This window comes from Physeter macrocephalus, chromosome 2 (genome assembly GCF_002837175.3).
Source record: "Physeter macrocephalus isolate SW-GA chromosome 2, ASM283717v5, whole genome shotgun sequence".
Classification (NCBI taxonomy): Eukaryota; Metazoa; Chordata; class Mammalia; order Artiodactyla; family Physeteridae; genus Physeter; species Physeter macrocephalus.
In genome coordinates, this window is record NC_041215.1 from 22,092,791 (window position 1) to 22,117,893 (window position 25,103).

The following is a 25,103-nucleotide window of genomic DNA, read 5'->3' on the forward strand; positions in this document are numbered from 1 at the left end:
GGGAATCCAGGGTCGTCCCCGTCTCAGGGGCCTTAACTTAACCCCACCTTTAAAGCCCCTTCTGGGATCAGAATGTGGACATCCTTGGGGCGACGGATATCTGCCGATCACACTCAATGAACAGATAATCCTTAGCAGAAGCCTGCTTTCTGGGTGAGGACACCGAGGTCAGAGGGGTCAGCGGTTGGCCTGAGGCCACCCCTCATGAGCCTCCTGGGCCCCCCAGACCCCAGCTGGGAGCTGTGTGGGTGGGAGCCAGGCAGCGTCCTTGGCTGGCCTGGCTGCCTCGGGAGCCACGCCATCACTCCAGCCTGGGTCCCAGCCGCTGACCGCTGCTGCCCCGTCCCTGCGTTGACCACCTGCCCTCGCCCGGGGCCCTCCTGGCAGTGGGCTGTGCCGTTTCTCCTCTCCTGCCCCTGCCCCCCGTCTGCGCGGCCACGTCGGGGTGGTCGCTCCCCCAGCTTCTCCCGCCTCGGGGCCCCTCGTCCAGCCCGCCTGCATCACGTCCCCAGGCCCATCGCCCATGTGGGGTCCTCACGGCCCTCCCAGGGGCGCAGGGTGCGTGTATGGGGGCGCCCCTGTGTCCAGACTGATGTCTCCCTTCTCTCCCTCAGGTTCGGCCCCGAAGAAGACGACCCCAGTGGAGGTGAGTGTCCCATGGGTCCCACCCTGGCCTGCCTCCTGAAGGTGGACCGGAAGTGCCCGGCCCAGCCCGCATCCTGCTCTGTGGCCTCGGGCATCTCCCTGCACCTCTCTGGGCCCCAGATGCTGGCCAAGTAAATAAGCAACTGTCGTCAGACGGTGAAAACCTGTCTGTCCCGCCAGTGTCTTGAGTTTCAGGGAGGGGTGGGGCGGGCGGGCAGGGCCCCCGTGGATCCTACCCTGGGCTCTCCAGGGAGCGGGGAGGCGGAAGGGGCCTGGAGAGGGTGGTGCCACCGCCCGCCAGCCGCGCCTCCAGGACGGCGCCCCCGCAGCCCCACACACCTGTCCAGGTCCCTCCAGTCCTGTCCGCTCGCGTGAGCCCCGGGTGCCCAGTCCCTAGTCAGTTTCCGGTCACTCCCGGAGGCCGCCTGCGAGGGGCGTCTGTGAGCCCTGTTGTCCAAGGAGCCGCGGACAGCGGGTTAGAGGCAGCCCAGGTGCACAGGAGCCCCCGCCCCGTCCGGGGGTCTGCCTTCCCTCCCAGCCAGGCTCCTCTCCCAGGACGCCGCTGGGCACTCTCTTAGGCAAGCTTTGTCCACCTGCTGGGGTCCCGGAGGGCGTCCAGGCCGCAGGCAGTGGGGAGCCAGAGAGGGGTGCAGAGCAGGGCTGGCAACTAACGTTACCTGAGCGGAGCCCGCCCCCTGGTGGCCAGCGTGCAGAACAGGCTGGTCTGAGCCCTTCAAGTGGCGGCAGGTGCTTCTTAAATGTCTGTGACTCGTGGAGCCCCGGCCCTGAGCTGGCATCTGTGTCCCTCCAGGCCCCACTGCCCCATCCACCATCCTCCCCCTGTGATGTCACACACGGGGGTCAGCGGCTTCCACACGACTTTGCTGGGATGCCACATGTGCCCCCTGGAGCTGGCAGGAGCCAGCCTCCTCCCAGGCCGGAGGGACTTCCTCCCTCAGGGAGGAGATGCCGTTTGCAGTCGTTCGAGCCCAGAGGGTCTCACCTGGCCGTGTCTTGGGGCGTCTGTGGTTGTCACAACTGGGGGGCTCCTGGCAGCAAGTGGGGGGTCGCCAGGGATGCTGCTCCACACCCCGCAGCGCCCAGGACGCCCCCTTCACAGAGCGACCAGCCCCAAGTCAGCAGTGCCAGGCGGGGGGAGACCCTGAAATTGGGGTTCTTCTCCCCCCACCTGCAGAGGGCCGGGGCTGCCGACCTTCCTGCTTTCTGGAGGAGCCGGCGGTCCTGGTCTGGGGTGGCCCCCCGGGCGTGGAGCCCGAGTGCCCTGCAGCCCACCCCCAGCAGCCCCCGCCCTGGGCTTCAGCTGGGCACGGCGACGAAGCCCCCTTCTGGCAGGATTTCCAGAGCACTCTGGCCCCTGCAGCAGTGCCCCGTTGCCAGTTTTGAACACTTCCTGCTTCCTCTTCTCCAGGCCCCACTGATGACTGGACAGCCGGGCCCTGGCCACGGGAAGAAGCTGGGTCATCGGGGTGTGGACGCATCTGGCGAAACCACCTACAAGAAGGTTCCTGCTCCGCCCTCCGCCGGCGGGGGTGGGACGAGGGGTCCTTGTGGGTGCACCGGGCCCTGAAGGTCGGGTGTGGGCTGCGGCCGTAGGTGGCTGGAGACTAGGTGGCTGGAGACAGTTGCTCTCCGTTGCCGGCAGGTGCTCTGAGGCTGAACCAGCTGCCGGGCTCCTTGAGTCACCTGTGGCCTCGGGCGTGACCTTGGGCAAGAAGAAATCACAGCTCCCTCCCTTCCCTCTGAAAGCGGGGCTGAGGAGAGGCGGGGTTGGGCCGGGGATATGAGAGGCAAGCCTGGGCCCCGCTACCTCTGGTCCCCCCTCCCCCCACCTTGCTGCACCTCCTAAAATACCAGCTTTGCTGGGAGCCAGTGCGTGCAGCCTATGAATCACCCTTCTGAAGTGTTCAGTTAGGTGGTTTCTAGAGTATTCAGAGCTGTACAGCCATCGCCACGGTCAACTTTAAAACATTTCTCTTAACCTCCAAGAGAAACCCCGTACTCCTTAGCCTCCTCCACCCTCTCCCCAGCCCCTGACAACCACGAACCCACTCTCCGTCTCTGTGGATCTGCCTGTCCTGGACGTTTCCCATCAGTGGAATCACACCCTGTGCGTCCTTCTGTGTCTGGCTTCTCTCACTGAGCGTCGCGTTCTCAGGGTCCATCCACGCGGTAGCGAGTGTCGGGGCTTCACCCCTTTTCATGGCCGAGTGACGCTCCCGTGTGGGGAGGGAACCATTTTGTGTATCCACCATCCGTCGATGGAGTCCGTCGATGGACACTTGGGTTGTTTCCACTTTTTGGTTGTTGTGAGTAGTGCTGCTGTGAAGGTTTGTGTACAGGTTTTCGTGTGGACTGTGCTTCTCTCTCTGGGCTGCACACCTAGGAGTGGAACCGCTGAGTCCCATGAGAGCCAGGTGTAACCCAACGGAGGAGCTGCCAGACTCTGTCCACAGCGGCTGCCCTTTTTTCCATTCTCAGCAGCCAAGCACAAGGATTCCACTCTCTGGGCCTCCATGGCGCTTGTTGTCTGTCTGTCTGGTTCTGTCCCTCCCAGCACGTGGGAAGTGGGTCTCACTGTGTCGAGATTTGCATCTTCCTGGTGGCTGCTGGTGTTCAGCACCTTCTCCTGTGCTTGTTGACTGTCTGCGTCTCTTCTCTGGAGAACTGTGTTCAGTCAGTAGCATCTTGAGGGAGTGGCTCGCGGGGGGCTTCGGGAGGAGAGGCGGGTGCCGGGGAAGGGCTTGCTCCTGCAGTGGGGGTGCTGGGGACCAGAGTCAGTGACTTGGGGGCCGAGGTGTCTTTCCTCAGCGGTGGGCGCGTTGCTTAGGGCTCACAGTGACAGTAACATGAGCGGCGGTGCTGACAGACGGACAGGCAGCTGGTGCTTCTCCAGTGTGGGCGGGCATGAGGGTGGCCCCGGGAGGGCTGACGCTGTCACCTCCATCCCCGACCGGGGTAGGGACCGAGGAATAGAGAGGCAGGGCCCCTCGAAGGTGGACAGATGGAACCCTGGTCGCGGAAGTGCAGCCTGGGCACCTCTGTGTATTGTGCCCTCCCCCCAAAGGAAACCCTGGCAAAATCCCCCAAAGACCCTTGCTGTGTTGGGGCAGTTTTGAGATGTGGGAACCTTCTAGAAGCTGGATAGAAAACAGGCCTTGGGGCCGCGCCAGGTGGTGTTGGCATCTCAGCCAGGCCACTTCCTTGCTGAGATGGTCGTGCAGGCTGAGCGGCAGGCCAGATGCCGCCCCCCCCGTCCCAAGGGGGCCTCCCATCTTACCTCTCACCCTGGCGGCCGAGGGGTGGGCCAGGGACCGGCCCCGGGGGTCTTGATGTGGCTGGATTCCTCCGCAGACCACGTCCTCCACCCTGAAGGGGGCCATCCAGCTGGGCATTGGCTACACCGTGGGCAACCTGAGTTCCAAGCCGGAGCGCGACGTGCTCATGCAGGACTTCTACGTGGTGGAGAGCATTTTCTTCCCCAGGTACCAGGCCCGGCCCGCGGGGGCAGCTCCCGTGCCTTCCGCAGCTTGCCCTGCTCGCAGACAGCAGTGATAGGAAATAGTCTTCCCGTTCTCTCAGCTCCTTTCTCTGCCAAAAATAGCACTGGCCCCTCCTGGGGTCTCCTGGCTTTGAGGTCCAACCCTGTGTCAGGATGTTAGTTTGCTGCTGAATCACAGGGACGCAATATAATGGTGACTTTTAAAAATAGGGAAACACAGAAGTTCGTTGTTTCTCATGTGTGTGTGTGCCTGTGTGCACGCGCGCACGCTCGCGTGACACACACACACTGACAGTCAGTCTAGGGCTGGTCAGGTGGCTCCATGATGTTGGGGGGCCCGGATTCCTTCTGGTTTCTCCAGCATCTTCAATATGCCGCTTTACTTACCAGTGGCCCCCGGGGGCTGCCTAGGCTCCTGCCATCACACCTGCATTCCAACAGCAGGAAGGAAGAGAAGGAGAGCACATGCCCCTGCCCTTTAAGGGCATGACCAGCAAAGGACCCACATCATTTCCCCTCCACTCACAGGGGATTGGCTGAGCACAGCCCCCTGACCACACCTGGCTGTGGGAGAGGCTGGCAGTGGTCTTATTCTGGGCAGCCATGTGTACACCCAGCGCTGTGGGCTCTGTTGCTGATGAAGGGTGGGTGGTTGTTGGGGGACAGCCCGAGGCTGGCCATGGCCTTTTGCCCCATCGGGAGCCCCGTGTTGCTTTTTGGATTGGCTCTTTGGGGACCTTGGGGCCGAGCCTGGGCCTGGGCAGGCAGGCAGGTCGTCAGTGGGTGAGGGGAGAGCACATGAGCCGCCGTCCCTCACAGACCTCCCCCCTGCTTCCTCTGCAGTGAAGGCAGCAACCTCACCCCCGCCCATCACTTCCAGGACTTCAGGTTCAAGACCTACGCGCCCGTCGCCTTCCGCTACTTCCGGGAACTCTTTGGGATCCGGCCGGATGACTACTTGGTGAGTGTGTCCTCGGCTGCTGCTGCGTGCCCAGTCCCCCGGCTTCAGCCCAGGCTCGCCGGCTCAGATCACCACCTGTTTGTTGCCTCTTGGTCTCTGTGGGGCAGGAACGTGGGTGCAGCGTCGCCGGACTCCCTGCTCAGTTTGTAGTCGGGGTGGGCCGGACTCAGTCCTCGCTGGCTGTTGGCTGGGCCGTCTGTTCCTTCCAGACGTTACAGTCTTCTGTGCGCTCATCCTGGAGGGACTGTCCCGTCACTGGCCATGCTTGTGCTCCTGGCCACCGGCCTGGACTCTGTCCTCCCGGCTCCAGTGTGGTTTTAGACTCTCAAGTTAGAAAAACCAAAACCTAGGCCAGACCCTCTGACCTCGCATCCATGGTCAGGACTCCTGAAGGTCACGTCCAGGTGGGGCTTCACGGCAGCAGCGTCTGGATCATCGGCCAGAGTCTCCATTTCAGAAGGTCCGGCTGGTCTGTTCCAGGCCCGCCTGGTCACATGTTGTGACTTTGCACGTGGAGGCCTCGGCGTCTGTGAAGACGCCCACGTCTGACCTCCCAGCACCTGCCATCCCCCGGGAGGCCTGATCCGTGGGTCTGGGGGGCCTTGACTGTGTTCCGACTGCTCCCCTTCGGGTCTTAATCTGTGGGAAAGGTGTGCCCTCAGCCAGGGCCACGTCCTTCTGGAGGCCCAGTGTTTGCTCCGGCCGGGGACACGTGACCTGGGGCTCCCCAGCTCTGCCCGGTCAGTGCCCAGAAGTCACCGAGTCCCACGCGACCTCTCCCATCCCAGCCCTGGGAAGAGCTTCCCTCGTCTGTGAGCCCCGCAGCACGAGGAGGAGCATTTCGTGTGCAGCCTGGTGGTTCTACAGCAGAAAGGACGCCGGTTACCCAGACTCTGTGTTATCATGTTACCGGGAGGGGAAACCTACGGCTTTGTTCACAGTTGGGGAGAAATGGCCTCCATGTCCTTTAGCAGGGAGTGGACTGTGGAACTGCCACGTCCACAGAGGTGGGCCACGGAGATGGCTGGGGCCTGATTTTGAACTTGATAAGCAAAGTGCAGGGACCTCAGACGTCTGAGGTCACCCGGCCCCACCTTGGCGACCTTCAACTTCATTCTCCCTGCTTTTCCCAGAGGGGGAGTGTTCTCGTTTCTCCCTAACCTCCACTCCCACCAACACCGCCAGGGACAGGCAGGCAGCAGCCCTGCGGCCTCCAACGTAGGCCACGGAGGGAGCGTGAGCCTAGAATGGCAGCAGGAGTGTGGAGATGGCCCGGGTGTTCTGGGCCACGGGGCCCTGGCGGGCTGGAAACTCGCTGGAAGGTTCAGACCTGAGGCGTGGCCGTCCTAGGCCCGAGGGGGTGGGGGTGCTGCAGACAGGGCCTCAGGGAGCCTGCTGGGGTCGGCCGTCAGGGAGCGAGCTGGGAAACGCGGCAAGGAAATGGGTGCCGTGCGGAGGGCAAGTGGAGCCCCTCAGCCTGCGGGCCGGGTCGCTCCAAGCTGCAGGAGTGAAGCCCACGCGGCGGGGCAGGGATGGACCGGGTGCCTGGACTGTCCCCAGCCTCCCTCACCGGCTCTGCCTCCCCCAGGGTTCCCCTCCTCCACGGTCACGGCCTCGGCCCCTGGCTGCCACCCCCCGCCCCAGCTACAGGCACCAGGCCTGAGTTTTTTTGTGCATAGTCACTCTCACCCCTTGTGAGACCCCTGCGCTCTCCTGGGGTTAAATGTCATTTAATCTCAGTTCAGGACAGCAGGGCATGGGGGTGGGGTGGGGTGGCGGGCTGTTTCCTGAATTGGGGGTCATCTGCCCGTGACCCCGTCCTGACGGTGGGTTACCTGGCTCAGGAGCCCCTGCTTGTCACCTGCCTGCCCCTCGGCAGCGGCACCCAGTGAGGCCCAAGACCCGTGGTCCCGACCAAGCTGCTCCCCAGGGCAGCTGCTGTCAGCCATCTGGTTCCAGAGCTTTCCTCCGCCCGTAGATTTATCCTGTACAGAACTGGACACGTCCCTTCTGCTGGGTTTTCCACTCGACGTCCCTGCTCTCCTGCAGGGTGCTTCTCTGTAGTCTGTGCCCAAAGGTGCCCGGCAGTGGCTGCGGGCCCATGCCTGGCAGAGTGCAAGGAGGACAGGCACCTGGGCGGAGCCTCTGTGCTGTGGATGTTTGTGGCTAGTGGCTACAGGCGGAGCGGGGATGGACAATGGCTGTGGCCGCGGCTGCACGCCCCTCGCCCCCGTCCGAGCCTTCCCTGAGCTGCTCTTGCTCCCACGGCCAGCCCTGCGGGGGGTCCTGCCAACCCTGCTGTCGGGTGCATTGGAATCTGGCCACTCCTCACCCTCCACTGATGACCCTGGCCAGCCCCTGCCCCGCCCACCTGGGCACCCCGTCAGGCTCGCACCCCCAAAGTCCATAGGCGCCTCTTAAGGCACAGATCACACCATGTCACTCCCTAGCTGTCCCCGCACTCGGAATAAAGGTCGGCCTCCTTCGTTCCCTTCCCAACCGAACTCCGCTGCATCATCCCCTTGGCCACCCGCCCCCCAACCCCGGCCTCCTCCCTGTGCTGTCCTCCACCAGCTGCACGCGCTCAGGGCCTTTGCACGGGCTCGGTCACGTTCTTTTGCTCGATGTTGCTTCCTCAGGGGAGACACCCTTCCTGGCCACCCGGCCACCGTAGCTGCCTCCAGCACGTCTGCCTTTCAACCACGGGATTTCTCTGTGCCCTTTGTCACCATCTGACACACTGTGTTTTACTTTATTTATCTGTCTGGCTTCAACTAGAATGTCAGCTCCAGGGCTTCCCTGGTGGCACAGTGGTTAAGAACCCGCCTGCCAATGCAGGGGACACGGGTTAGAGCCCTGGGCCAGGAAGATCCCACATGCCACAGAGCAACTAAGCCCGTGCGCCACAACTACTGAGCCTGTGCTCTAGAGCCTGTGAGCCACAAGTACTGAAGCCCACGCGCCACAACTACTGAGCCCGCGAGCCTAGAGCCTCTGCTCCACAACAAGAGAAGCCACCGCGATGAGAAGCCCGCGCACCACAGTGAAGAGTAGCCCCCGCTCACCACAACTAGAGAAAGCCCGCACACAGCAACGAAGACCCAACACAGCCAAAACTAAAAATAAAATAGGTTAAAAAAAAAAAAAAAGTCAGCTCCAGGATGTCCCCCCACCACTCCAGGAGAGATGCCCGAAGTGTTAGTGCCTCACTCGGGGTGGCCCCCGCCTGGGCCCCTGAGTGACAGCGAAGAACACAGCCCCAACTGATCCACAGCAGACACAGTGTGAGTGCTGTCTGGGGGCTGCTTGTTAGTCGGCATATCCTGACTGTGCTGACTGCCGTATGAGCTGGCTTCTGCCTCCGTCACACTGAGTGGGGGCAATAAAACTGCCGGCTCCTACCTCTCAGGGCTGAGGTCAGGCACCAGCAGACGAGGGGGTACATGGAAATATGCTTGGGTGTCAGGTAGTACTGAGAAAGTGGCAGTTGGCTTTTGGTCAAGGGGCTGAGGAAGGCCCCACTCCTCCCTTAGACTGCCTTAGTCTGCCTCTGCTGGTGCTCCTGAGAGTCAGTAATACGTGAGAAACAGGAGCACTGGGAACAGCATGTATCAGTCAGCATGGAGCAGATTATGCTGGGTAAGAAACAGACCCCTGCATCCTTGTGGCCTAAAATGACAGTGATGTGTTTCTTGCTCACACTCTGTGTCCGCCCTGGGTTGGCTAGGGGCTGTGCTCATCACTGGCACACCCAGGCTGATGAAGCAGCTCCCACCCCAAATGTCTGGTCTCCGTGGCAGAGGGAGCGTTCTGGAAGGCTCACAGCAGCATTTAAATCTTCCAACCTGGGGATGACCCACCACTTGTGCTCACAGTTCACTGGCCAGTGCTCGTCAGACAGCCTCACCCCACCCCGGAGAAGCCAGGCAGTGCAGTCCAGCTCCGTGCCCGAAAGGGGTGATGGCAGGTGGGATCCAGGGCTGGCCGTCAGTGGGCTCTGAGGAGCCCTGGAAGTGGGCTCCATGTTGTGAGCACCCCCACACCTAGTGCTTGTGGACACAGGGAAGCCTTTGGCTCAGGGGCCTGGACATCCAGGGGCAGCTGTGGCGTCAGGCATAGTTGGATCCAGGAGCTGGGCCGAGGGCAGTGGGGTCCTGTGTCTGTCTCCCTGCTTTTCTCTGTGGATAGGAAAGGGGGCCCGTCCTCCACGCTGTGTATACCAGCGGTACTCAATTAGGATTTGGGGGGTGCAAGGGACAGAAAACCTGACCCAGACAGCCTCAACCCCAAAAAGTACTTCATTGACTCAGCTGAAAAGGCCTGCAGGCCTTGCTCTTCATTCATTTGCTTAACAATTGAGCATCTACTCTGTGCCAGGCACTGAAGTATGTGCTGGGGACCCCTTTTGTTATGTGAACAAAATCATGTAGATATCCCTGTCTCCCTAGAACTTACCATCTAATGGTGCGGAGGGGGTGCGCAGGGATGATGGGCAGTGATCGCAGGGGTGGAACGTGGGTGTCAGGGACTAGGAGATGGGGAAGAGAGATGGGAGGGGCCAGGGTGTCCGGGGGCCGGGGTGGGGCCGCTCACCAGGCACGCGGCTTCTGTTTTTGCCGATCCCCTGTTCCCCGGTGCCGGTCTTCCATCCCCAAGGTTACCACGTGGTCCAGTGCGGCTGCGGGGGTTCCAGGTGGGAAGGAGAGAGGGGTGCAGACAGGAGGTGCGCCAGCTCCTGCCACCCGTTTAGAGAGCCTCTCCCAAGTGCCACGCGGCAGCCTGTGCTTACGGCTCACGGGCCAGAGCTGACCGTCGTGGCTGCAGGGAGGCCGGGAGGCAAGTCGTGGCCAGGTGTGTCGGCTCCCCATATGGTCAGGTGTCTGTCCCTCACAGGAGAGGGAACACACTCTAGTGGGTCAGCACTGAGGCTGCAGGCTTAGCCCGGGCTCAAATCCTTGCTGTGTGGCCTTGGGCGAGACCGTCCCCCTCTCCAAGCCTCACTGACCTTGTCTGTAAAATGGAGCTGACGGTGACCAGTTTCGGGGTTGCCCGCCAGCCCCTGGGCCCCCGGGGGGTGGGGGGTGGTGAGCACCCCGCCCACTCGCTGCCCCCCTTTTCAGTACTCGTTGTGCAATGAGCCGCTCATCGAGCTGTCCAACCCCGGTGCCAGCGGCTCCCTGTTCTACGTCACCAGCGACGATGAGTTCATCATCAAGACGGTGATGCACAAGGAGGCCGAGTTCCTGCAGAAGCTGCTACCCGGCTACTACATGGTGGGAGCGCCGTGCCCCTCCAGCCCCAGCACCCCCGACCTCACACCCTCTTCCTCCCTCTGCCCGAGGAGCCGTGGGCACTAGTCCCCCCCACACCGGCACTACCCCCCGGGCACCGGCACCTCCCTCCCCCCCCCACACACCCCGGCACCACCCACCCTGGGCACCATCCCCTCCAGGCAGGCCTCGACGTGCCGTCCTGGGTCACTGAGCCTCACCCTCAGGACCCCCTCACGTGGCGAGCAGGAACAGCCATCTGGGCCCTGTGGGCCATCCCCCCAGCCCACTGCCCTGAGTCATGGGTCCTAGAAATCATGGCTCCGCGCCTCGTGTCTCAACAGCCGGTGACTCATAGAGGCGCTGGGGAGGTGGGCCTGGCTGCCAGCTGGCATTTGGGCCGCTGGGCGGGGGTGGGAGCAGGAGCCTCAGGCTTCCTGGCCCGCAGTAGCCGGGGGTCCTGATACACACACAGATGGGGGCGGGGGCAGAGGCCCCGGACAGCTCTGCACAGCTTGTGACCCATCTCTCCCTGTGGGGTGCACCACCCACCCCAGCCGTGTATGATCTTGGGTGAGACCCCCAGCCTCCCTAGCTCGGGGTCAGCAAACTTCTTCTGTAAAGAGCCAGATAGTAAACATCTTCAGCTTTGTGAGTGACAGCCTCTGTCTCCACGGCTCAGCTCTGCTGTTGCAGCGAGAGAGCTGCCGCAGACAAGGCGAGAGCAAGTAGCCATGGCCGAGTGCCAGTAAAACTTCTTTTCTGGATGCTGACGTGAGCATTTCACGTAATTTTCACATGTCACAGGACACTGTTTTTTTTTTGTTGTTGTTTTTTAACAATGTAAAACCATTCTTAGCTCCCGGCTGTACAAAGACGAGTGAACTGGATTTGGCCCTCGGGCTGGAGTTTGCTGATCCCTGCCCTGGACACGCCTGGGGCCGTGCCCGCCATCCCCCCAGTTTGGGCTGGGGAGGTGGGACACCTGGGTCTGACCTGGTGGGAAGCCACGCCCAGACACCTCAGGAGCATCCCCTGGGGCCCTTTATGGAAAGGCTGTCTCTCGCTGGGCCTGGCTCTGTAGAAACAGACCCTCCTGGCTCTTCCAGGTGGGGTGATGGGGAACTCATCTGGCTGGCTGTACAGTCAGGGTGCTGGGGGCGCGGAGAGAGGGACGAGCCTGGGAAAGGTGGTCAGGGTGGGCTTCCTGAGGAGGTGGCCTCTGGCCTGAGATCTGTGGGGCAGACGAGGTGCCGTGCAGGGTGCGGGCACAGCTCCCGGCGTCATCTCCACTGACCGTCTCCCCCCCAGAACCTCAACCAGAACCCACGGACGCTGCTGCCCAAGTTTTACGGGCTGTACTGTGTGCAGTCGGGCGGGAAGAACATCCGCGTGGTGGTGATGAACAACGTGCTGCCGCGCGTGGTCAAGATGCACCTCAAGTTCGACCTCAAGGGCTCCACGTACAAGCGGCGGGCCAGCAAGAAGGAGAAGGAAAAGAGCATCCCCACCTACAAAGACCTGGACTTCATCCAGGACATGCCTGAGGGGCTCATGCTCGATGCCGACACCTTCTCCGCGCTCGTCAAGACGCTGCAGCGTGACTGCCTGGTGAGGAGGGGCCGGACCTGGGCCGTGATTGCGGGGCCTCCGTCTCTGAGCCCCGCCTGTAAAGGGACCTGTAAAGGGACGCAGTGAGAGCCCGAGATACGCGGTCCCTCCCTGCCCCAGCCGCACCTCAGGCTGCGTTCCTGCTGCCGAAACAAAGCCCCAGGAGCAGCCTGGTGTTTTCAGGGAGGGCCCTCACCTTACAGTGCACCTCAGATCAGGCTCGTGCGGGCTCCGAGCTGCCCTCCTCCACGGGCAGGTGCTTCTTAGGAAAAAAGAACGCCCGCCAGGCTCTTCGCAGGCCTTGCAACTGCAGTCCACCCGCGCCCCCCTCGGCCTCAGAGGCGAGGATACGGAGGCCTGGCGGGGCTCAGGCCAGGCCTGGGTCCTCCAGGGTCCCCTCTGCACCCCGGCTCCCAGACCCCTTTGGAAGCTCGACACAGACTCCCCGGAAAACCACCAGACACCTCAGGGCCCCACGGCTTCCAAGAGCCCACCCCCCAGGGCCCGGGTGTCCACGTCCTGGGCTGCACCTCGGGGCCTGGAGCAGGAGTGGTGGCCAGTGAACCGGGCTCCTGAACCAGGGCCAGGGCCAGGGCAGCCTGGCCTCGAGTCAGAAGCTGCGCCCCAGGCCCACCACTGGGGTCCCCAGTGGGATGAGGACGGGGCCTCCCACCTGGCTGTGGGGACTGAGTGGACACAGACCCAGATGGGGGCGGGGTATGGGGGTTGGGGGGCAGCTGGCGCCTCCCCCTGACCCCCGGCCCCGCAGGTGCTGGAGAGCTTCAAGATCATGGACTACAGCCTGCTCCTGGGCGTGCACAACATCGACCAGCAGGAGCGCGAGCGGCAGGCCGAGGGCGCCCAGAGCACCGCTGACGAGAAGCGGCCGCTGGGCCAGAAGGCGCTCTACTCCACGGCCATGGAGTCCATCCAGGGCGGGGCCGCGCGCGGGGAGGCCATCGAGACGGACGACACGTAGGTGGCGGGGCTTGGGGGCTTCCTGCTCTCGTCCTTGCCCCGGCCCCCTTGCCAGGCGAGAAGCGGGGTGGGGGGGAGTCGTGAGGAAGGTGAGAGGGATACGACCGAGTCCAGGGTCTGGCCTGTTCCTGGTTTGTCAGCCGGACAGCAGCACCCACCCATCCCCCAGCCCCCCGCGCCCCGAGGGGTGGACAGCGGACGCACAGCTGCGGCCAGGTGTTCTGACCAGGGCGTCCAGATCAGTCAGTCAGTAGACAGAGGTCATTGGCCATCCCTGTGGGAAGCACAGATCCCCTTCCCTCCCGCTGGACCCCAGGGTGGGTTAAAGCGCCACTGTAGGCAGCAAAGCTGGAAAGGTGTTGAAAGACAGCCCCGGAGAAGGTGGAAACAGCTGTGGATGAGGGACCCTTTCATAGCAAGATACCAAACCCGGGACCCACCAGGGGCAGGGCTGAGAACAGTCCTTCCCTGGCGATGCCAGGCGGCAGTGAGGGGTGACCGGGTCCAGAGAGGAGTGCGTCCCCCGACCCCACCCACCCGGCCGACCTGGTCCTGCCCTGGGGGCTTGGGCGCGGTCGCAGACATACTCACGGGGTATCCCTACCGCCCACCCTGTGCTTCTCACATTCAGGGTCGGGTCACTTTCTCTGGGGCGTCCTGGGCACTGTGGTGGGTGGAGCAGCATCCCTGCCCTCCAGTCATGACAACCACACACGTCCCCAGGTGGCATCACTGTCCCCTGGGGACAGAGTCGCCCCAGCTGGAAACCGCTGCTGTGGACAGGTGTCACGATTGTCCCCACATCACCAGGCACTGACCATGCCGGGAACCGGCGGCACCCTCCACTTCCGGACCCTGTTCAGTCCTTGGGGGGTAGGGGGCCCTGGAGGAGGAGGGTGGCATCCCCCTGTCTTCAGTTGGGAGAAGGAGGCTCAGAGGTGGGGGTAGCCGTCAGGGTGCAACAGCCGGCTGGGGGACGGGCCGAGGCTTGACCCCGGCCTGGCCACCACACTGGGCCCAGCTGAAGGGCCCTGACCAGGCTGCGGCTGGGGGGACATGGGCTGGCCCGGAGCTCAGCCGTCTGGTGTTCGTAGGGTTGGTGCCAGGCCAGGCGAGATGGCAGGGCATGCAGGTGAGCTCGGGTGTAGAGTGTGGCTGACAGAGCCTCTGGGGCCCAAATGACTGCAGGACAGCTGCTGCATGGTGCAGCCTCACTAAGTGCGCCGGGTAGGCTCGGCCTGGGGCTGCATGAGGCCATTAACTCCCCAGGTTGCACCTGGAAGCCTGGTCGCCTGGTCCTGCCCGGGAGCCTGCGCGTGCACGTGCGGGCATGTGTGCGTGTGCCTGCACGTGTGTGCAAGTTCTGCGTGTGCACGTGTGGGTGGGTGTGCGCACATCTGGGTCTCATGGCCGGGACCCCTCTGCATCCTGTGGCCTCCAGCTTTGACTCGGTGAGCTGGCCAGGAGAGCTGCTCGACCCCTCACCAGGGTGGGGTTCCCAGGTGCCTGGACCCCCTCTGAGGGTCCAGCCAGGCTGCCACCTACCGGGAGCGTGTGGATCCTCAAGCCCCAGGCCCCATCAGTCCTGCCTGCGTCTCCCTCCATCTCTGTCCCCGCAAGTCCCAGACCAGGCCCAGGGCCCCAGGCTCGGGGCTCCAGGCCACCTCCAGCCTGTGCCCCTGACAGGCAGGCCCGCCCCTGGGCCAGCTCTGCAGGTGCTGATACTCTCGACCCCTTTCCCCAGGATGGGCGGGATCCCCGCTGTGAACGGCCGCGGGGAGCGGCTTCTGCTACACATTGGTATCATCGACATCCTGCAGTCCTACAGGTGGGTGCCTGCCCCCCATCCTGAGGTCCTCCAGGTGGGAGCCCACGCCCCGTCCAGCCTGCGGTCCTACGGGTGGGTGCCTGCCCCCGCCCTGTCTCCCCACTCCCTAGTGAGGGCCCGGTCAGGGCCCGGTCAGGGCCAATGCAGGGCTGGGTGGTGGGTGAGGTGTCGCCAGCTGACTGACTGTGGGCCCTGCCATGTGCCAAGTGCTGGGCTGAACAGAGCAAGATGGAAACACCCTGTGGCTGGGAAGCGCAACATCTCTGGAAGGTTCCTACACTTCCAGAAATAAATGCTCACAGCCGGTGCCATGTGCTCTGTGGTCTCGAGTGTGGACACGAGCGTAGTGTAGCCGAAGGAACAGACGCCCTTGGGTGACGGGCAGTTCCGTTACCCGTGCCTTGTGCTTTGCACGCTTACAGCAGTGAGCGTCTCTTACTTGTTAATTTTTTATCGAAGGAGTTACATGCATCACACACAGTCCAGGCATGACAGGCAGGTTGTGGCCGTGGCGGTCCCCCTTTCCCATCCACACCCCACCCCGTGCCGGGAACTCCACTTGGCGTTGGGTGACTTCTCTGCCTGCCGGTCACCTCTTGCCCATCAGACTGCTGACGTTTGCAGCCTGTTTTCTCACCTGAGGGCTGACCCCATCCCCTGCAGGCATCTCCCTCCCGTTTGGGGCAGGAGCAGGCAGCTTTCCGAGTAGCAAGCCAGGGTTTCTGCAGAGGCCCCGGGTGGGGCGAGGGGAGCGGGACAGCACGGGGCAGGCAGCCACACGCTCACCCCGGGGCGGAGGTGTGTGCCAAAGGAGGGGCTCCTTCCCCCTGCAGCCTAGAGGTGTCCAGGAAGGCTGCCCGGAGGAGGCAACGTTCTCCCCAGCCCCGGTGTTGGGTGGGGCCTAGCTGGGGGTCACGGTGCAGGGCGCTCACTCCAGCAGCGAGGGGCCGGGCTCAGCCTGGCCCGTGGGAGAGAGGAAGGGTGGGCTCTGTCCCCCACGGGGGGCTACTACACACCACGACCTTTCCACTGCCGCCCCCGGAGAATGTGGTGGGAGCAGCCAGCAGGCGGTTGCGGGGGGGGCGGTCAAGGGGGCAGGAAAGGGGAGGTGGCCTCTGGCTGATGCAACAGGTGGCCTCGTTCCTCTAGACCAGCGCTCCTCTACCCCCTTGATGCCAGGAACACTCCCACCTGTGCCAACCACAAACGTCCCTAGACACCACTAGTATCCCCTGGGACGGGCTTGCCCAGAAGAGAACCCCTGGACCTGAAGGTTTGGCTGACGTCCTGGGCGTTTTCTTCTCTGCAGGTTCATCAAGAAGCTGGAACACACCTGGAAGGCTCTCGTTCACGATGGGGTGAGCATCGTTTGTTCATTCATTCCGTCCATCTGTCCACAAACGCACTGACTGTCTCCCTGGGCCAGGCACAGGTGCTAAAGAGCTGAGCGATGCATCCCCCTTTCTGGAGCCACAGTCACGGGCCAAGGGGTCAGGGCCGAGATGAGGAAGCAAGGCAGCTGCAGGATCCTCAACGAGGGGTCCGAGCCATCTGTGAGGGGTACAGGAAGGCTTCCTGGAGCAGGTCGGGGGGCCCCAAGCTGAGTGGGAAGGATTCCCAAGGACAGGCTGACCCGGAAAGTCAGGGGCCGGCCAGGCAGAGAGCATTCTGGACACGTGTGATGTGAAGGGCGTCTTGGGCCCCAGGCTGCACCCCGGGGGCAATACTGCACAACTCTGACCCCTGCTGCCCCATGGGGGTGGGGCCTGCTTAGACGGACCGGCTCAGTTATTTGAGAAAAGCTTGAAATTCATGTTTTCCTGTGAGCACAGCCAACCCGTGAACACTTGCAGTGAATTACTTCAAAATGTAAAAGGCTGTGAGGACCAACAGTAGGGGCTAAACAGAGCCTGCCTGTGGGCCCGAGGCAGCCCGCGCACCCCTGGGCCAGCTGTGGGCCCTCAGGCGGAGGCCTCTCCTCCCGCGGGCCCTCTCGCCCCCCGCAGGCCAGTTCTCACTCAAGTGCTAAGGGCTGTGTGTGTGCCTGCAGTCCGTGAAATCCAGGGTCCTAACAAGCCCGCCCGCCACTAAGAGAGGGTTTGGAGGGTCTGGGGGAGCTTCCGGAATAAGCGCTGAGAAGGTCCGGGTGCGGCAGGCGGCCGCAGCCCCCATCAGGGCGTTTGGGTCGGCTCCCCAGGAGCCTCAAATGTCGATGGGGAAGTAACCATCCAGGTGTGAGCGTCCTGGCCAGTAGGATGGGGGGGCCAGGTGTTGGGGGCCAGGTTCTTCCTGGTGTTGCCGCACACCCCCAGGCGTTGTCCTCGGCCCCTGGCCCCAGCCGGAGGGAGGGGCGCCCTTCGTCTCAGGGCGGAGAGACTTTTCCGTCAGCTCAGCTCAGCTCAGCTCGCCAGCCATCGGCCGGAACATGGTCACGTGGCCACGCCTCCGCGCAGGCAAGGATAGAGTGCAGCGTTCATTGTGGGAGGCCCCGTGTCCAGATGGGTTCTGTCATGTTACAGCGGTGGGAGGACACTGGGCGGTGTCTGGGGACATCTTTGGTGGTCACACTGGGGGGCTCCTGGCATCGAGTGGGTGGGGACCAGGGATGCTGCTCCATCACCCCATGGTGCCCAGGACAGGCCCCCAGAGAACGACCGGCCTGCTGTCAGCATCGCTGGGGAGACTGGATCCCGGGGACAGCAAGGGTGTCCGTCCAGGGGCCCAGCCCGTATTGCGCCCTGACCGTGTGCCGGGCTCCCTGCCTCACGGACATCCCGTCCCTACATCCTGGCGAGCCCGGCAGCCTCCAGTCTCCCCGTGGCACAGATGAGGAGCAGTGCGTGGCCAGGGCCGCCCCCACCTGAGTGCAGGACGCCGGGCCTGCATGCCCCGAGGACACCAGCCTTCCTCAGTCGCGGGGACAGGCCTGCAACCCAGCTTTCGAAGCAGGCTCGGGCCGTGCTCTCCCCGACCCTTGCTTTAGAGATTCTTTCCGGTTTCTTGATTTTGATACTTACCTGTTTACCTCTTTGAAACATGGTTCAAAAAGTTAAAATTATAGATGCAGTTATTAGGAAACCACCTCCCTGCTTCCCCATCCGTACCTGCTCCTTGGGTCCCCTCCCCACAGAGGTTACATCCCGCCCCCGACACGGGAGCCCCCGTGGGGCCGCAGCGCTCACCCCTGCCTGCCCTCGGGCCCCTGCTTCCCTTCCCAGGACACTATCTCTGTCCACCGGCCCAGCTTCTACGCCGAGCGCTTCTTCAAGTTCATGAGCAACACGGTCTTCCGGAAGAACTCCTGTGAGTGCCCAGGCCCTCTGGGTGGGGGCGTGGAGGGAGGAGGGCGGAAGGTCAAGGGCAGGGTCAACCTGCAGCGCTGGTCCTGTGTTGGGCCAGCCTCGGGCCTCAGGCGGGGACCTGGTCCAGGGAACAGGGCGGTTGGGGTGGCCCCTCCAGGACACGGCACAGGGCCTGGCGCCCGCCCAGTCCCACTCCTGCTCTTCCTCATGCTTCCCGCGCAACCTCGAGCAAGTGACGCCTCCTCCGCGCCTCAGTTTCCCCATCTGTACAGAGTCAGGAGGGGGAGGTGTGTTCACGCACGCGATCAGTGGGGAAGCACCGTTGCCAAGGAAACGGGACCTTGCCACACGGAAGCGCCGGTCATCAGCCAAACTGGGCGTCGTCGGGGAGGGCACAGGGCGAGCGTGGTGGCCTCGGCCCGTGGTGGCCTCTGGAGGTCCCATGTCCGTGCTGGGCCTCCGGAGTCACAGACCCTGGTGCGCCCCAGGCGAGACCCCACATGGGGCCTGAAGGGGTCTTTCTCCCTACACGTCTGTCATTGCCCCCCCCCGCAACCCCTCACCCACCCCCAAAAGGCAGGGTGCTTGTTCACTCTGGTTGCTCCACGTCCCCAGCGTCCAGCCCGGGGCCTGGCACACAGTAGGTGCTCAGTAAGCGTCTGTGGGCGTGGGGATGGTCTTGGTGTGCGCCTTACTGTCCAGGCCTTGCGCTCCATGTGGGCTCCACACAGGCAGCGGGAAGGGGCAGGCCCAGTGTCTGGCTCTCAGTTGGGGGGCTGCTCTCCCTGCCTGGGCCAGACGTGTGCGGGCCGCGAGCCAGTGCCAGTCACCTGCAGCTGGCTCTCGGCACAGCTCCACGTTCTGTGACATCTAGTTGTACGCTGAGGTTGACTGTGGAGGGAATGTTTACACCATGGAAATCGGCAAATACCACAAACCCAGCATCTGTCCCCAGAGAGCCGGTTGTTATCCTTTACCAGCACACCTCTTCCTGGAACCTTCTCAGGGCGCTGTTCCCACTGTGGTCCAGGGGGTTCGCAGGCCTCCAGGGACTGGATGGCTGTGCCTAAGGCAAACCGAGCGCCTACTGTATGCGGGAGCTAAGCTCGCCATGCTGGGGGCAGAGGTCACAGGGCCCGCTGGGAGAGGGTGGTGACAGGTCCTGACGGGGCGCAGAGGGCGTCTCGGGGTTTACCCGCCTCCCCTGATCCCGATGTTGCAGACGAGGACTTGGGGGCCCCGAGAGCTGAGCTGCGTTCCCCAGGCCGTGCAGCCTGCATGGGAGCCAGGCCCTTGGTGCTGAGCCCCACTGTCCCAGGCCCTTGACTTCCCTGTCAGCGGCGGGGCCATGGCCGGGTGGGCTGGGACACAGTGGGTGAGGCCCCAGAGTGCTTGGTAAATGTTGGCAGCTGCTGGTCTGCTGCTGTTTCTGGGGGCCGGGGTGGGAGTGCTGGGTCCCCGGGGGCTCGTCCCATCTCCCTTGACAGGCAGGACAGGTACCTGGGGCTCCCGGTACCTCCCGAGGCAAGCCGGGTGGAAAGCAGGGCAGGCTTTCTCCACCAGTAGTGAAGAGCACCGGGGGACAGGCTGGAGGCGGGGCACGGGGGGCAACCAGGCTTTTGTACAACGGAGGTGCCAGGGGCTGCAGGGCCCGGCCTTGGTGCTGCCACCCAAGCACCAACCGCCCTCCTTCTGCAGCCCTCAAGTCCTCGCCGTCCAAGAAGGGCCGCGGTGCCTTGCTGGCCGTCAAGCCCCTGGGGCCCACTGCCGCCTTCTCGGCCAGCCAGATCCCCAGCGAGCGGGAGGACGCGCAGTACGACCTGCGGGGGGCCCGCAGCTACCCCACGCTGGAGGACGAAGGTGAGCAGGCAGGCCGGGAGATCAGGGGGCCCCTGGGGCAAGGCGTCATCCCTGGGGGGCTGAGAAAGGAGGGGCTCAGGGAGCAACAGCAGCAGTCCAACGGGAGGAAGGGGCCCCTGCATCTGGGCCCAGCCCGGATGGGAAGGGGGGGGTGACTGTAACCCAGCTGGGAAGTGGGGAGCAGCTGGGACGGGGCCCCCGGAAGAGCCACAGCGAACGTTGAGCATAGAATTTGCCTCCCCGCCCATCCCCCACCAACCCACGCCCCAGAGGTGACAGGCTCCCTTCACATCAGACGTGCACAGAGACCTGGAGGGATGAAGTGCTTGATGGGGTTGGGCCTGATGTTCTGGAAGGTCCCTCCCGTCCCCTGGGTCAGAGATTCCAGGCGGGGAGGGGCTGGTGGAAGAGCATCAAGGAAGGGAGAAGCTGCCTGTGCAAGAGGCCCTGGGGTGGGACCTGGCCTAGCCTGTTGTGTCAGAGCAACAGCAAGGAGCCTGTGTATCTGGAGCAGAGGGGGAGAGGGGGAGAGGGCAGGTGAGGCCTGTGGAGCAGGACCCCCTGTGGGCCGAAGGGAGGGGTTCGGATTTTAGTTTGAGAGCAGAGGGAAGCTACTGGAAGGCCTTATGCCGGGGGAGACTGGAGCACATCTGCCCGCTTAAAGCTGGCAGGGACCACAGTGTGGGGTGGCAGGTGGGAGTGGGGGGCATGGGTGGTGGAGGGTGAGCCCAGAGGCCTCCCAGGCCCCCGCAAGTGCCCTCCCGCTCCTCGCCGCAGGCCGGCCAGACCTCCTGCCCCGCACACCGCCTTCTTTTGAGGAGGCCACCACCGCCTCCATCGCCACGACCCTGTCCTCCACGTCCCTCTCCATCCCGGAGCGGTCCCCCTCGGAGACATCAGAGCAGCCACGGTACAGGTGAGCAGACCAGCCGTGTCCCTCCGTGGGGGGCTGTGCGTGGGCGGGGCCTCACCCCACTTCTCCCACCTGCTTGTGGTCTCTCTGCAGGCGGCGCACGCAGTCCTCCGGACAGGATGGCCGGTGAGCTGAGACCCCAGCCCTCTCCCTCTCTCCCCCCGCCCGCCCCAGTCCCTCCTCCGCTTTCCCCACCCAGAGCCCTTCGTCTCTGACCACTCCTTTCTGGGCACAGATTCAAGTCAGGCTCTAGAACCGCGTAGAATATCTCAGGTCATTTTGTGTCTGTCTCCCACCTGGGTGCCCAGAGGACCCTGCTCCCGCATCTGCCTGTTGGTTCTTCTTTCTCTTTTTATTAATATTTTTATTCTAAGAGATACAAAAAGGAAAATAGTTAAGATGTTTCCCCCTGCCCCATGCCTGCTCCCCTCTCTGGGAGCAACTCCCCGGACGGATTTTTTGTCTCTTTCCGGAGATATTTGTGAATATACAAGCAGACACACATTCGGGCCTGTCTCTCCTCGCATTTTGACCAGCGTGCACTCTGGGCGGCACACTGCCCCTCACTCTGTCACCTACCAGCAGAAGGTCACCTGTCTGAGCAGGTGGAGCATGTGCTGGTTGCCATCCCTCTAATGGGCCATGGACACTTGGGTTGTTCCCAGTTGTTTGATCTTGTAACAGGACTGCAGTGAAGAGGGCATTTCTGTAATTAGTTTTTTGGGGATAATTCCTGCCAGTTGAAAAAAAGTCATGGTACAAAACATCTTTGGGGCAAAGTGCAACCCCCTCTGTCCAGCTACCTGCTCTGACGTCAGCCACCATTTTGCTCCCTGGTGTTGCCATCCAGAGATTCTGCACGCCTGGATGCTGGAATGTTCTGACCCACCTACACCACGGGTCTCAGCCTGGAACCCCAGAACCACCTCACCCCCTAGTCCAGGCCCCAGGCAGGTGCCTAGCTGCCCCGAGGGGGTGGGCGGGATCCAGGCCACCATTCACTCATCATGCCTCTGCTGGTGCCAGAGTCACAGGATAGCCCCAGATGGACCCTGCAGCCCCCAGGCGGGCATGACGGCCAGAGGGACCAGGTGCGAGATGGGCTGGCTCAGGGCCCTGGTCTGGTGGTGCGTGGAGACAGCACCTCGTGGAGGCTTCCAGCTTGTTACCGGGACTGGAAATTGGCACCGGCCTGGAGCTCGGCTAGTGCTCCTGGTGGTGGTGGGGGGGGGCGGGGGGTGAGGAGGGAAACTGAGGCGCGGCTTTCCGTTGCCTGCAGGCCCCAGGAGGAGGCGCATGCGGAGGAGGACCTGCAGCAGATCACGGTGCAGGTGGAGCCCGCGTGCAGCGTTGAAATCGTGGTCCCCAAAGAGGAGGATGCGGGGTGAGTGGCCCCCGAGTCCCTGCGGTCCGTTACCTGGTTCCTGCTTTCCAGTTCTGCTCTGGCCCCATTGGTCAAGCGTGGTCACGTGGCCAGATGGCCGCGGGGCAGGCTGGGAAAAGTAGTCCGCAAGCTGGGGGCGGGAATGGGGCTTCAGGGGCGTGGGGCATGGTGGGGGAAGGGGGCACGTGATGCCGGGAGCAGCGGGGGTCTTGCACTCGGGGAAGGGTCGCCTCCTCCAGGGCTCAGAGCCGCCCTGTCATCTGAGGTCACTTTTCCTCCCACCCTTCCTCTCTTCTCCCTCTTAGCTTTGCCGGGGCTTGCAAGACAGCGACTTAGAAGCTTTTCAAAGAACCGGTTCGGGACTTAGTTACCTTTTCCCCTGTTGTGTTTTGTTTTTATCTCATTCACTGTAACTCGCCAGTAATGACTTCTCTCTAGCTGCTTCTGGTTTGTTTTCTCACTTGTTTCTTTTTTCCAGTGCTTAAATTCCCTTTTTTCTTTAATAATGAGGCCCTTAAGGCTATGTAGTTTCCTCTGAGTACTGCTTTTGCCGTGTCCCATGGGTTTTGACATGAAGCAGTTCTTTTATACTGACTCACATGTGCATGGTTAGTGATTTTTTTTCTTATTTGCTCTTTGAATTAAGGTAGTCGCTTTCAACCACCTGAGGGTGATTTTGCCCTCGGGAGAGTGGGCAATGTCTGGGAACATCTTTGATGGTCACGACCGGGGGTGCTCTTGGCATCATGGTGGGAGCCAGGGACGCTGCTCCACACCCCACAGCGCCCAGGATGGCCCCCAGCAGAGAATGACCTGCCCGATGTCAGCAGTGCTGAGGGGGAAACCCTGGACTAAGGCTTTTTAGGGGTGTCTCTCAAGTGTTTAAGTTTTTTTTTTTACCTTTTTGGTACCTACTTCTAACTTTATTAGGTTTTGAGCTGAAGAAAATGGCCTAAAAAAGTCTACACTTTGGGGAATTCCCCGGTGGTTAAGACTCTGCGCTTCCACTGCAGGGGGCAGGGGTTCGATCCCTGGTCGGGGAACTGAGATCCCGCATGCCGCGTAACGCAGCCAAAAAGTCTACGCTTTTTTTTTTTTTTTTTTTTTTTTTTGGCTAGGTTGGGTCTTTGTTGCTGAGTGCGGGCTTTCTCTAGTTGTGGTGAGGGGGGCTACTCTTCGTTGTGGTGCGCGGGCTTCTCATTGCGGTGGCTTCTCTTTGTTGCAGAGAAAGGGCTCCAGGCGTGCAGGCTTCAGTAGTTGTGGCAGGCGGGCTCAGTAGTTGTGGCTCTCAGGCTGTAGAGAGCAGGCTTAGTAGTTGCAGCGCACAGGCTTAGTTGCTCCGCGGCATGTGGGATCTTCCTGGACTAGGGCTCGAACCCGTGTGCCCTGCATTGGCAGGCAGATTCTTCACCACTGCACCACCAGGGAAGTCCCCAAAATTCACTTTTTAAGTGTCCGTGGACACTTGGGAGAAAACTGTCTTCTCTGTGAAAGGATGGAAAGTTCTTTACAAGCCTTTTCTGTCCAGTATCTTGATTGGTGTCATCGGTTCCTTTATGTCCTTTCTTGTCTCTTGTCTGTTTGGGCTGTTTAATTCTATAATTGCCTTATTCAGTTCTTCTTGCCTGTCCCGTAATTTTTGCTTTATATACTTTTTAGAATTTCGGTTCTATTTCTTGAGACTTTACGTAGCACTCCCAGCACACATTCCCAGGTGCACTTTGCTATTATTTCACACACACGCACCAGTTCTTGCCACTGTCAGCTTTTTGCCATTAACTGAAGTGTCGCGGTGAGAAATGTCATTCAGTCTTTGCCCCACAAAACAAACTGCCCTCAAACGTGACTGGAGAAGCAGTTCTGCACGGTTGCAGGTGCTCTTTCTTCTCAGAACTCGTCGTTTTATCCAGGAGGTGAAATTTAGTCACCAGTCACATGGCCGCCAGCCGCGGCCTCGGGCATGTTCCTCACCTTCACTCTGAGCCTCAGTTTCCTCATCTGTAACACAGGACAGCAGCAGCATCCCCCCTTCCCGAGTGGAAGTTTGGTGGGTTCATTCACGCAAGGCCCTCAGACAGGCCTGGCACCTAGTAAGTGCTCAGAAAAGAGGAGAAAGAGGTTCTGGCCCCTCGGGGGTAGGTGCCACGTGTCCCCACTTTACAGACGAGGAAACTGAGGCTCCGAGAAAGAACGTGGTCCTCGTGGCTGCCCAGCAAGTGAGTGGTGAGGCAGGGATCTGCCCACGGGCGTGACCCTGAGCAAATAGAGGGGGAAGGGCCCGCCTGCTCCGGGGTGGGCACATTGTTCCCTGGGCCGCACCAGCGCTTGGGGGTGTTCTATTTGTTTTGTGCGGGAACTAAAACATGTCAGACGGGATGCATCCCTGCAGTCGGACTCCCTGCGTCGGTGGTCTCTGTGATGAAGGACGGTGCGGAGCAGGGAGGATCCTGGGGTGTGGGCTGGAGAAGGCGCGGGCTGTCCAGAGCACCCCCAGCCAGGACTCCCGTGTCTTCCCCGTGTCCCCAGGGAGGGGTCGTCCCCAGCCTGTGCCTCTGCCGCCGTCGAAGTGGAAACCGCCAGCCAGGCCTCCGAGCCTGCCAGCCAGGCCTCAGATGAGGAGGACGCGCCCGCCACAGACATCTACTTTGTAAGTCCTCCCGGGATCCCTCCCGTCGCCGGACCCTCCGCCACCTGTGTGTGCTCACACGTGCACACACACGCACGTGCCTGTACGAACCCACGTGTGCTTACACCCACACCCGTTCACACGCGCGCACCCTGCTCCCCCACAGGCTCGTGCTGACACGTCGCACACTCAAGGCGCCTGTGCA

At 62.3% G+C, this 25,103-nt stretch overlaps 1 protein-coding gene across 2 annotated transcripts; it reads left to right on the forward strand.

The window, feature by feature from the left end:
* Positions 1 to 617: 617 nt before the first annotated feature.
* PIP5K1C (phosphatidylinositol-4-phosphate 5-kinase type 1 gamma) lies at positions 618 to 25,103 on the forward strand. 2 transcript variants are annotated; one of them, XM_028500549.2, is made up of 15 exons: positions 618 to 646; positions 2,075 to 2,167; positions 4,018 to 4,148; positions 5,009 to 5,126; positions 10,247 to 10,399; positions 11,708 to 12,007; positions 12,777 to 12,982; positions 14,730 to 14,813; positions 16,123 to 16,171; positions 18,032 to 18,116; positions 19,814 to 19,975; positions 20,753 to 20,891; positions 20,982 to 21,014; positions 22,168 to 22,272; positions 24,799 to 25,103. In XM_028500549.2, the coding sequence occupies exons 2-15, from the start codon at positions 2,084 to 2,086 to the stop codon at positions 25,073 to 25,075; spliced, it is 1,926 nt and encodes a 641-aa protein (XP_028356350.1). In that variant the 5' UTR covers positions 618 to 646; positions 2,075 to 2,083; the 3' UTR covers positions 25,076 to 25,103. The 2 variants fall into 2 exon arrangements, with proteins under 2 accessions (XP_028356350.1, XP_028356356.1); XM_028500555.1 differs by lacking the exon at positions 24,799 to 25,103 and adding an exon at positions 22,578 to 22,742.

Coding starts and splice junctions, on each gene's coding strand:
- PIP5K1C (XM_028500549.2), top strand. CDS start 2,084: ATGACTGGACAGCCGGGCCCTGGCCACGGGAAGAAGCTGGGTCATCGG. Junction 2,168..4,017: donor GCGAAACCACCTACAAGAAG/GTTCCTGCTCCG, acceptor ATTCCTCCGCAG/ACCACGTCCTCCACCCTGAA. Junction 22,273..24,798: donor CCCAAAGAGGAGGATGCGGG/GTGAGTGGCCCC, acceptor CCGTGTCCCCAG/GGAGGGGTCGTCCCCAGCCT.